At 37.1% G+C, this 12,937-nt stretch overlaps 1 protein-coding gene across 9 annotated transcripts in view; it reads right to left on the bottom strand.

Moving 5' to 3' along the window:
• The window catches only part of FRYL (FRY like transcription coactivator), a 167,458-nt gene that overhangs the window by 63,344 nt on the left and 91,177 nt on the right, over positions 1-12,937 (bottom strand). For 5 of the 9 annotated variants that reach the window (XM_077301924.1, XM_077301926.1, XM_077301920.1 and 2 more), the window contains 8 exons: positions 11,528-11,629; positions 8,242-8,286; positions 6,358-6,461; positions 6,160-6,268; positions 5,224-5,310; positions 3,754-3,925; positions 2,862-2,994; positions 972-1,079 (listed from right to left, as the gene is read on the bottom strand). In XM_077301924.1, the coding sequence (XP_077158039.1) occupies positions 972-1,079; positions 2,862-2,994; positions 3,754-3,925; positions 5,224-5,310; positions 6,160-6,268; positions 6,358-6,461; positions 8,242-8,286; positions 11,528-11,629 (860 nt within the window). The remainder of the gene's footprint in view (positions 1-971; positions 1,080-2,861; positions 2,995-3,753; positions 3,926-5,223; positions 5,311-6,159; positions 6,269-6,357; positions 6,462-8,241; positions 8,287-11,527; positions 11,630-12,937) is intronic. The other 4 variants (XM_077301921.1, XM_077301927.1, XM_077301922.1 and 1 more) reach the window with 1 other exon arrangement.

Consider the following 12,937-nt stretch of genomic DNA (forward strand, 5'->3'; position numbering starts at 1 on the left):
ACTCATTTGAATCCATCTTCAAAACATCGCTTTTGTCCAAAATGACAACAACAGCTTGCTCCAGGTGGCCCCTTTTCCTTATGAATTCAATCATAAAACAATCCCACTTGGAAGAACAGACTAATCCTTTCAAAATCTGAGTGAGCAGTCTTCTTCCAAATCACCTCCACTACTTCTATTTGAATTGCCTGTGATATATCAACTCCATATGAGATTCTAATATCAATTCTACAAAGTAGAAGGCTACCCATTGCATTCCCATGAGTCCTATAATGGCAATCTACTCAGAGACACAAGTTACTCTCTGAAAAACAATCAGGAGCACATTGTGGGGTCACATACTCTGACTGTGGAGAGGGAAGAGACTTCAACAATTCTGTTACATTAAGAGAAACATTAGTGGTGGCTAATGCATATCATTTTACGTTTTATCTAGTGCTCACTAACCATCTTTAAAGCCAATTTCAAATTCTAGCTAAGGAAGAATCCTGATTTACAGTTTACCATATTTAAATGCTTTTGTCCACATGATGCAGCTAAGATCAATGGTGGGCACTGGTTCCAGAAAGGGAAGTGAACATAGCGAGGAAGCAAACAGTCCTATGGTCTAATTCTGGATTTGCCCATCGTGATTTAAGAAATCTACATCATGTCTGCACCAGCCTCTGAATCCTATTTTAGCATCAAGGTTCTCAGATGACAAAACCTAGTTCAACAGTGGAATATGTGAGCAGGTGTCCTGAACAAAACAAATTAATATACCAACAAATTAATATATATATGTGGACAATAGTTTAAAGAGTTTACCATTAAAATAAATTCCCCTGTATTTTGAGTTTCACTCAGATCCATTCTGCCACACTGCATGCACAGTATTACTCTAAATAATGCATTTATTATCTTCATCACAATATACGAAATGCAATTTTTAAAATGATCTTCTCTGGTGAATGCTTAGTTCTTTTCTTTACCTTGCAAGCAGTTCAATGAGATCAGTTCTGCTCATGCCATCAGGAATTAGCCTTGGGATAGCCGCAATACAAGTTCTAAATAAATCAATTTTCGGTTTTCTCTCACCCCTTTAATAGATAATGTGTACAAAATAAAGACAACAGTAAATATAAGCATCAGCGATTGAGTTACATTTAAACAGGGCTGTACTTACCTATAAAAGTTGTTCACCAAGTGGTCACCCATGCCATCCCACATGGGTGCTGCACATATGCAGGCCTACTACAGAGAGCTTTTGAAAGCTAAAAAATACCTGAGCATGCTTTGTTCCCATCCCCCACACTGTATCCCACCTTCTGTAGTTTGATATAGAGGGGGCGGAACTATTCATTACATGTGCAAAGATCCTCACTTAGGGAGCATATAGACCAGGGATTCCCAACTGGTGTGCTACAGAAGCCCCCACGGTGTGCCTTAGTGTGTGTGTGTGTGGGGGGGGGCATTTTTAAAAATTAAATTAAGATTTTACTCCTAAAACTGTCAGATTGGCCCACCCTCTCCCAAACTGGCCAGTGATGGGCCTGGAGGGGGAAAGAAGGAGAGGGGCCCCTAGCTATTCAAACCTTTGCTGGTTGAGGGTCCTCGAACTTCAGATCAACCTGTGGTAGTAGCAGCTCAACGAGCGAGGTGTTTTTGTTATAACTTGGGAGAGAAGTGGCAGAGGGGCCTAGTTTAGCCTAGCGCCCAGCTGCAGCTCAAAATCTGAGTGTCAGGCATTAGTATGTGGAAGACCCCCTAGTGAGCTCCAGGGCTAGGGGAAGGTAGAGGGGCCTATAGTCAAAAGGTTTTTCTCTGCCAGAAGGAGTCTCAAAGCAACTTACAATCATCTTCCCTTCCTCTTCCCACAACAGGCACCCTGTGAGGTAGGTGGGATTGAGAGAGCCCTAATGTTACTGCTCTGCGAGAGCAGCACTATCAGGGCTATGACTAATCCAAGGTCACCCAGCTGGCTGCATATGAAGCAGAGAACCCAATTCGGCTTGCCAGATTAGAAGCCACCGCACTTAACCACTACATCAAGCATTGTCAGGTGACAACTGAGAAGCTTAGTCCAGCTTTCTTCAGGTATAAGCATCAGAACAGAAAATTTAAAGACTATTACTTATTTTATTTATTGTAAGGTATGTGTGTAATATAGCCAGGAGATCTTAAGACTGTCTGGATGCCAAGCAAGGGACATTCAGATGTAGTTTGCCATGACCTGCCTTTGCATCACAATCCTGGAATTCCTTAGAGCAGGGGTAGTCAACCTGTGGTCCTCCAGATGTCCATGGACTACAATTCCCATGAGCCCCTGCCATTGTTTGCTGGCAGGGGTTCATGGGAATTGTCATCCACGAACATCTGGAGGACCACAGGTTGACTACCCCTTCCACATGCTAGCCAGGGCTGACCCTGCTTAGTTCCTGAGATCTGATGGGACTGGGCTTACCTGGGCTATCCAGGTCAGGTTCTTTAAAGACTATCAGTGTATTATACTGGTGTGCTGAACAAGAATCTGAACACCCAGGTTTAAATCCCTACTCTACCATGGAAGCTTGCTAAGTTACCTTGGGAAAGGCATATACTCTTAGCTTAACCTACCTCACAGAGTTGTTGTGAGGATCAAATGGATGAAAGCAGAATGGTAAGATCAAAAGAAGAGCCCTGCTACATCAGACAAATCCATCAAGTCCATCATCCTGTCTCACCCAGTGGGCAACCAGTTTCTCTGGATGACCAACAACATGGCACAGATGCCAAGGCCTTTCTCTAGTGTTTAAATCACTCTGGGTCCCCATTAGGGAAGAAAGGCAGTGTATAAATGAGTAAAATAAAATAAGAATGAATAGGATTAATTTATTACATACGTGATCATGTCTTCAGGTTCTTTATTAGACATCTGTATACTCGTCATGCACATCGGCCTGCCAACTTCTTTGTCTAGATGCCTAAGGATGCTGTCTAGTGCTTTTCTTACTTGGGGATAGTATACTGACATTCCTGGAGAGGCAAAATTGAATGGCACTTCATTCTGAAAGCTGTGCTACATAAAGTTCAATTTACAGTCATTAGCTCTTATTTGATATTCAGTTTGGTCTGGTGACAAACACAGTATTTGATACAAGATGGGTGTATTTCAAGTATAATTTCCAGGATAAAGTTATACCCTAAGTATACTAAGACCTTAAGGCAAAAGACTACATATTTTGTCTATTGATAGATTTTGTTTTGTTGCTTAGTAAATATAAGTCTCGCTTCTGTTTGGAAGAACACTCAAGGTGGCTAATGTTGAGCTTGGCACCGAACCCATTATTTCTCCAAAGAGAAGAGTCTTGTCCACAAATTCATACCGTGTTTTTGAGACATAAATCCACTACTCAGTGTTGAGTCTTAGGTCAATATCGGGGAAAGGCGGGGTCTCTTGCCGGATTAAAATGTATTTGCCAGTAGTATGTTGGCTTGTTAGAAAATTAGGGAAATCATATACCAGTAACTCTTACTCTTAACCATAATATTTATTTTAATTTTATATTATTTATTATTATTTATTTTATTATTAGTATATTAACTGCACGGGTTTAAAATAAATTAGGATGTTCATATAAGGAATAAGAACATTTGTAGGTAATACATGGATCAAAACCTTAGGACGATTTCCTTTAGTAGATACAATGTTGGTTATCAGATTTATTTCTAAACTAAAATCTAAGATTGTACAGGTAAACACAGCCATGTATCTGCATGAATACCGTAACTGACCTATAACTTTTGCTTCTTCATCTGTCAGAGTTTTATTGAGAAAAATCTTCTTTACACGAAGAGTGTTTCCTGAGGGAAGTACAACTCCAGTCGTTGGCATAGGTGGTTCGCCATCCTTCTGTTGTAAGCTGTCTGCTATCACAAGGAAGACTCTGAGACCTATATTCATTCTCTTTATTTTTTAAAAAAGGGTGGGGGAGATTTATTAGCAACCCAGACAACATAGTCTATAACATCACAAATATTTAAATATGAATTATTAGCTTTCCTCCCTCCCCTTCAACAGAATGAGCAGCCCAGGAAACAAGTTCAGCAGTATTCAGACTAGCAATCCATTCAAAATCAACAGCTCCAGGAAACCAGTAGAAAAGTTCTGTTATAAAGCAGATTCTGGCTCCTACTCCCCAGTTTTTTCTAGATGTGTAGGTAACTCTGTTGAGGCTAGAAAAATATTGTCTGTAAGGGCACAGTTATGGCTTACAGTAATTTTACCGGTTTTATGTTTATGTTCCTAATTTATATGAAAAGCATTGTTTTAATTAGTCCCAGTTAGATGTGCAGAAAAGCAATCATACTCTGCACTATCACACCACTTCTGGGGTTTCTCAAAGCCTGGAATGTTTCAGAGGTTTCTCAATGGTAAAAAAAAAGCTGAGAAAGGCTGGTTTACAAAAAAGGAAGCACAAACCAACAGCAATTTTTTTTTTGCTTCAGCTACATCCAGGTGTCAATATTTTTAAAGGATGTTCCTTCCCTCCTGCCTCCTTCTGTCCAAATTTTCTTTCCATCGGCTAGTGATGAATCACCAAATAATAATGTGCTTCAGAAACTTCAGCTTCTTTGAGAAGCAAGGCCAAAAGGAGATGGAAGGCAATAAGTTCAATTTTGTTTTAGAATCTAGACATTAGGAACTATGAAGCAGCTAGACAGAATTGGAAATGGGGATACTGAAGTCCCCTAGGTAAAAACGAGGGAGAAATGGCTTGTTTTGCCCATGGAGCCACCTCTACCAATTATTATAGCCAACAATCAATAGGATTAATTAAGGTTTAGCCAGCAACCAAGAAATGAAAAGGAATTTGGGACAGTATCCAGAGATTTTGCCTAGCGAAAAGAAAGGAGGCAAAGCAGCAGATTAACTGTAATCTCTGAACAAAATGTGGTCTGTTGTGAATGTCTGTTAAACAAAGTTAAACAAACCAAAATTTGTGATGCCAGAGTGCAACAACTAAATGCTTGCAGTAACCCAATCTGTGATGAACACAGGGGCCACAAAATCTGTTTTGCCCAGGTTGATAAGAAATCTAGTCTATGTCCAAATCTAAGGGAAAAACAAAAGTTCTCAATTTCTTTAATATGTTTAGTGACTAAACAAGTGGGGAAAATGTTTCCAGAGATATTGCCAGCTGTACATATTTTAATGATCATCACAATCAAATCATAAATTTCTAATTTTGTTTTTGTTTTTACCTCTGGGTTAATAGTGAAGGTCTTCGGTGATTTCCCAACACTCAGGAGGTCAAAAATTATTTCTTTCATTGCAAAATCCAAGCGTTCCTAAAGAAGAAAGACACACCTACATAAGAATCTTTATAAAATGTGCACACAGCCCAAGCCACCCTTGTACCTTATAACTAGGTTTGTACAGGTTAACTTTCTGGTGAAACAATATATATTACTATTATATTGTTCAAAATACCAGTTTGATGTGAATTACACAATGATCTGGTGAAGTGATAAACCTCCTAAAACAGATTACCTTGGATAACAACTGATCATTTATGACAGTATATTAAAAATGGTGGTACTAGACCAGGAAGATTTGTTTAGTAACAAATCAGCCAATTTTCCTGGAAAATAGTTTTGTCAATGATTAATTTAGTTCTTGTTCTGTGTAACAGCAAAGAGCAACAACATGCTATAACAACTAAAACAGGTTATTCTGTCAAACTATCATGCTCTTCTGAAACAACAAGACTAGCAGAGCTACATAAACTCCCCTGAAAGATCGCTTATCCTCTACTGCCATACTTTTCCTTCTATGGACGGCAACAAGGCGGTGTTGGATGTGTTGTAGGATTCACTATCAACTAATATTCAACAGGCTCAGGGGAAGTATGTACAGAGGTTCCATGGTGGATCAACTCATGTGAATTATTAAAGGAAGCAATTCTGGAAAATGTGGAAGTGTCAGGTTCAAATCTCCTTTTCAAATATGATGTCAGTGGGTGAGGCTAATGTCTATCAATTTAACCTGGTCAGAATGGTTGAAATGAGAATCCCATATATGCTGCCTTGAAATTCTTGGGGAAAGCATGCTATGTAGGATAAATAAAAGCCAAGCATTCACTAAATGTTTAAGGTACTATCAGATTTTCAGATAAATACAGTGTTGAGGAATGTTACCTGAGCAATGAACTGAATAATCTTTACAAATATGTTCAGAGGCGTATCTCGAGGGACAACACTGCGAGAGCCTTTTGGAAAAAGTGCTGAGACAATGCTCACGAGGCGGCTGCAAAGGAAAGGATTTGGAAAGTGGTACTGAGCCAATTCAACAACAATTGTATCAAAAATGTATTAAAATACAACCAAACTGCTTACCTTTGTGTTACAGTGTTGCTTTCACATTTTATTCTAATAACATAAACCCATAACAATCTGTATAGTGATTCCAGTGCAACACGAGACATTTTGGGATCCTTATTCTGTAGGAAACAATTTTAAAAACAGCAAATGTTATTACATGTACAAGAGTTAAATTCTATGAAGACATTTTACATATCTGAAAGTTTGCACAAATAAACGAACAAATCTATTAAAGAACAAATCTAGTTCAGATTTATATGCTGAAGTTTGTTCATTTATTGAAAAAGAAAAAGGCAAACTAGGAGCCTCTAAATTAACCAGAGACTTCTTAAAAATCATATTTTTCTTGTTTCAGTTTTATTAATTTAATTTAGACCATCTGACACAAATAGTTAAGTAGGTTTGACATTAAGATAGTTGATCATACATGTATTAAATAAGAAGTTAATTTTGGATGAATTTTGGATGAATATTACATTTGTGAAGTTAAGAAAACAAGAAATTTGTTAGTAAAATTCAACAGAAATAGTGAAGGTCCCCCAGAGTTTTCTCTCAGCACAGTACAGCTGCCAGATCTCCCTTTTTTATTAAACTGCTCAGAAAGGACAAGGCTGTTTGGCACAAAATTAGGTTGCTATTAACATGCTTTCATTCTGCTTTGGCTTCTGTCATCATCTTCAGTGGGAAAAATAGCTATTCCTCCTCCATAAGCACATTAACAACTATCAGAGGCATCTCTGAGCATGGTGTTTAAGAAACACTGCATATTATTTCCTGCAAAGGAAGAGGGATTATAGCAACCAACATTTACTGCTTCAGAAATCAAGCTCTCAAGTCTAAAACTGTCACTAGAAGCCAAACAAAACAAATGCCAAAGAAACAGAGAGTGGACCAATATCAACATCTTTTAATATTCAGAACAGTTCTTAGATACTGATGACTGTCAAATATTTTCAGTTAGCAAAAAGAGGGGGGGGAGAGATGGGGGAGCATAAGCTACAACACCCACATTTGCTCATACCTGTAATCAGTGAACTTCACTCTCACAATTAAAACAAACAAACAAATAGATTTTTTTAGGGAACCAATTTTTCTTTTTAAATTACACATAATACAGATCAAGTCAAGGAACATTACAAAGGCATTCGTAGAGTCCAGAGAATTTTGCTTGATGCAAGAATCAGGGAGGGTTGGGTGGGAACTTGGGACAGTTGCACAGATTTCCCATTTTCTGTTGTTTGACTGTGTCAAGATCATTACGTGTTACAGAAGATCAGATTGTTCAAAAAATAACTCTACGGTAATGTAATAGCTTCATAAAGATCTAACTTTTAATTAGTGCTTTTTAGTATTTTCTTTTTAAGTCATTTAGCATCTCCAATTTCGCCTTGAGTTCCTAAAACTGCAACATGCTAGGAAGTATGTGCAAAACAATCCGCAGAAGTGTCAGAATTTTACCATGCTACTACTCTAAGAAATATCTCCATGATGCCACCTTGTTAATGAAATGCTGTAATTGGTTTTATATATGTTACAATTTATCTTCTGCTATGATTCAAAATTATGCACAGAATAAATGTATAATTTCATAAAGTGTCATCTTCAAAGTAGATAAAAAAGCTTTAACAAACTGAAAAAAACATGTTCATATGTGCACTCACGTGAAGTGGTTTTAAATCTCCAGTAGGAATACACTTAATATTATAAGCACACATATTACTGTTTCTTCAATCAATTGGTATAGATTATTAGGAATCCCCCTTTCGGAGGCTATCTACCCCTTATGCCGTGCCCTCATGAAAGTGAAATTGCTTCTGACTGAACAGGACATACAACAATCAAAAGAAAAACAGGAGACAAAGTTTTAGCTTACTTTCTTATTACAACATATTAACTCACCTGAAGAGTTTCTATTTGTTTTCTGATACTGTTGTTAGATGGCATCTAAATAAAGCAATTCAAGACAGCAAAACATAACAAACATAAGAATGGGAAGCACATGCATGTTAGATGAAAAATAAAAGGCACAAACAGAAAGCAGTTTTACTAGGGCTCTATTCAGCAGAAATGCATATTTTGTGGATGTCCCTACTTTAAATCTGTGTTATGCTACTGTTTTACTAAGTTTACAGTACTGACAGATGCATCTCCTAGCATTTATTACCACTTTCTGGCAATCAGATGTAAGGCATTCTCTATGGTTAGGAGCCAAAGAAATTTTAATGTGCAGAAGTGGTTTTGCTGAAAAAGAACACACTCCACACCCATCCCAACTAGTTTCAGGAGAACCCACCTTTTAAAAGATGGGCAAAACCAGAAGAAGACAGTGAAGTTATGTTCAAATACCTGGTAAGGGTTCCACTGGAATCTTAGTTTACAGTTTTTAAAATGCCTAACATTGCTCTTTGGTTCCTGGCCTAGAGGCCTATTAAAATATTCTATAATAGTTTCAACAATCAGTTTTTTCCAGTTTCAGTCTAGGAATCAGATTGTGTACTATTGTGTGAAAACACATTTCCTTACTTTATTGCTTACAAAACTTTTTTTTTTTGCTTTCTGAAAACCTGCAAGTACACTTCCATTAAAAAAATACTCATTTTTACAGTTGAAAATCCTATCCTTTAGTACAGGGATGGTCAATCTGTGGTCCTTCAGATGTCCATGGACTACAATTCCCATGAGCCCCTGCCAGTACTTGCTGGCAGGGGCTCATGGGAATTGTAGTCTATGGACATCTGGAGGACCACAGGTTGACTACCCCTGCTCTAGTAGATATTTTCTAACTAGTTGTCAGTTTCATTAAACACTGAGACAGGATATGTAACCTTATGGCTAGGGTGTAGTCAAATTATTATTAAAATGTACAAACATAAGAGAAGCCATTTTGGATAAAGCCAATGGCACATCCAGTTCAATACGCTGTGTCACACATTGACCAAAACTCAGGTGCCATCAGGAAGTCCACCAGCAGAGCCAGGATTCCAGAGGTTCTCCCACTGTTGCCCCCAAAACACAAAGAATACAGAGCATCACTGCCCTAGACATAGTGCTTCCTCTATACCTTGTGACTAATTTATTTATATTTATAAATTTAATTTAGGAATTTATTTATTTATAGTCCTCTCTTGAAACTGTCTCTGCTTATAGCTACCACCATTTCCTGCAACAGTAAATTCTATGTGAAGTCATAATTCCCTTATCTGTTCTAAAACACGCCGCTCAGTAATTTAATTGAGTGTCCACATGTTTATGCATTGTGAGAAAGGGAGAAAAGTACTTCTTTCTCTACCTTCTCTAAGCTTTGCCTGATTTTATAAACCTCTATCATCTCACTCCTCAATCATCTTTTCTCCTAACCGCTTTCATTTTACTTCATAAGAAATACGTTCCATTCCCTTAATCATTTTATGTAGTGGCCTTTTTCTGCACTTTCTCCAATTATACATCTTTTTGGTAAGTTTCACCTCTTTAAACCAATGTGACTCCCCTTATTGAATGAGAGAGGGATTGCGTGCTTCTATAGCTTCTATATGTGGTGAGGTGAGCAGGAAAGCAGCACATAGAATCAATATCTATTCCCAGTCTTCCCTGGAACAATGTGTGGTGAACATTGCAAGTATCTACTCTTCTAAAAAGTTTTTCAATTATACTGATTCCCTAAACTGACATAAAATATCTACTATTGTTCTTATCTATTCCTCAGTGAAGCCAGCTTACTGCTCAGAAATAAATTAGGACATTTTAGTAGGCACTAGTTGAGACTCAACAATGAATGTATTATGCAATTTTATTAGCAGTCTCAAAGTCAAAACAGTTATGGTGTGGGAGACCCAAAAACAGCTCCCATTGTATTTTTACTTTCACACAAATGCAGTTTGTGAAGAGGTTGCTAAACTTTCCCTGCTAGGGTTTTCAGGGCAGCTAGACTGGAAACATGATGCAGCCAAAAAGGTTACATTTGCATTTCATTGTTTTGTTTTAAAAGTTTCATCTTCTTTAGTATGATGCATGGACATGTCCCTCAAAACCTATTCAGAGTGATTCTCTAACATCAACTTCTAAATGTACCAGCAGCTTTCTAACAAGCACAGAAAATTTCTATTGAACAGAGCCCCATGGTAAAATGTTATGCTGTTAAGGGTCAATAAAACTATATTAAAATATAAAAATACATGCTGTGTAATTACTACTTAATTCTCTGGCAATGGCAGTTTCTCATCCATTGGCAGCAATAGAAAAAAAAATCCTAAATAAAAAAGAGCTGAAAGAGATAACAAGCATTCCCTCTCTATGTACTACACAGAGAAAGCTTCAACAGCAGATACAACATAGACAAGTAAAAGGCAGACATTGCAAAAGAACTGCAAATGTGCTAAAAGAAATATACAAAACCTTGACAAATAAGGCATATAAGATGATATGGCAGAGAATGTGACCCTTTACAAAATCAAGGTGATGGGAGTTTACATTTTCCACTTTGTCTTACATAAATTAAAACTGTAGGGGTAATTCAACATTGTGTTACAAAGACAGCCAAGAAGAATATTAGCAGTAATTACAGGAATCCTATTGAAAAGTAAAACATTAACATGAATATATATTTATGTATAATAGAAATACAGCAAAATTTTATTGACATCAGCAGAAATTAAACTATCAACAGTAACTCTATCATGTAAAATTGTGAATTACTCAATCTTGTCAAAGCAACAAATCAAGGGAAACCTATGCCATCATAATTAGCAGAAGTCACGAACAGTAAAACACTTTTAGGTCTACTGAAATCAGAACTAATTGTGGTTGACCTCATAAATAAAGGCTTTTGCCAAATTCCTCCATTATGGAAACTGCACAGTTGCCCCTCCCCCCATTGATCCTGTCCATGCTTTCTATATTCTTACATTATTGGATGAGGCATGGATCTACAGAAGAGTATTCACACAATTCCTATAATGTAGGATTTTAACAACACAGTATTTTCATATCACTATATGCCTTATTACAATATGCATAGTTTTCTTACATGGGGTGATATACATTCACATGTTTGATCAAATGGGATCTAGTTTAGTTTAAACATTTTGATCCATTTGTAGATAATGAAGAGTTGCATTTTAAAAAACCTACACAGAATTTAACAATTTGATGATAATGACTACACATCAGTAAAGAGACTTTCCCTTACCTTTAAATGAGACAGACAGTTCTGCAGGAAGATATGCCAGTTATTTAAAAAAAACTGCTTCTGACTAACACACAGCAAGCAAGTGATCAATGGATACAAAGCCTATGAGAAGAGAAAATTTCATTTTCAGAATTATATAGATTTCCAAAAGATTACTTTGAAATTCTTCACACAGGGCAAAATTTCCTGAACTTATTGGCTCTCACTAAACAGCTTAATGGTATTCTAAATGCCAATCACCTAAATATGTTCAAGCAGTTGCCAGTAGGGGATTTTACATTTTATTCACAGAGAGTACATGCTAGTCACATGGTCAAAATGGCATCAATCAACCCTAGCATGTCTGGTTGTATTTCTTATTCTTCCCCATACAAACTGAGTATGATGTTGCTTTTGTGCAGAGCATGAGCAAGGCTGAAATGGGATTTCAGACACTACTTTCAACATCAGTAACACTACCTAAAACAGCACAATTTCAAATCTGGTAAATCTCTCAAACATAAATAACAGATAAACCAATATCATGTCCTTAGCAAACTGCCCTTCCCTTACTTGACATTCTGAGGGTCAAATCAAGTGTGATGGTGGACCTTCATGTGTAATTGTGTGAGTCTGTTCACAAGAAATGTGGAAGATGAGGTCTTTTTTCCAGAGTATGTAGATAAACTGACAAGAATCAGGCTGGAGGAAAAACATGTTTCAAAAAATGTACAGGAAGGCAAGGCATAGAAGGAAGCAGCAATTAGATCTGCTTAACCAACAAAATATTTTTTTTGTGAGAAATAAATCACACATCTTATTTATTTTTGAAAGAGCATGTAACATATACATAAGCCCCGTCCCCTCCATGCTAGTTTGGCACTCAGTATGTCAATTGATTGAAGAGTTTTTTTGTTTATTTGATTTGTCCTAAGTGGGCCCAAGTCACTTGGAATGGTCTCTCAGACTGGATGAAGAGTACCCCTTCACTTGGCTGTATTTAGGGAGGCATGTAAGGCAATCTCAATCCAGAAAACATTTGGTGGAGGGTTAACTGATTAAACAGATTTGGTTGAGAATTTGCTGATCTTCTGTGTTTGAATTCTTGTGTCTTCACATTTGTAATTTGTGCATTTTAATCTTTTAATTTCACAATGGCCTTGCAACTTGGCTGTTGCACTATGCACTATTCTGAATTCAAGAAGACAAGGCAGGACAGGAGGGTTGCCAGTAACTAAATGAATGACTCATTTTTTAAAAAATAAACATGCCTACTACCAAGCCTTCAGTATAGGTTCTTTGTAAAAACAGTGGCGTGAAATACAGTCTAACAATTATGAGTTATCATTAATATTTTTCCAACCATTGTCAGTTAAATTAATTAGAACTTTAGCTAAAGCTTGCAACCCTAATTCTTGGGCACCTGAACCA

The sequence above is a fragment of the Paroedura picta genome, chromosome 10, assembly GCF_049243985.1.
Source record: "Paroedura picta isolate Pp20150507F chromosome 10, Ppicta_v3.0, whole genome shotgun sequence".
Classification (NCBI taxonomy): Eukaryota; Metazoa; Chordata; class Lepidosauria; order Squamata; family Gekkonidae; genus Paroedura; species Paroedura picta.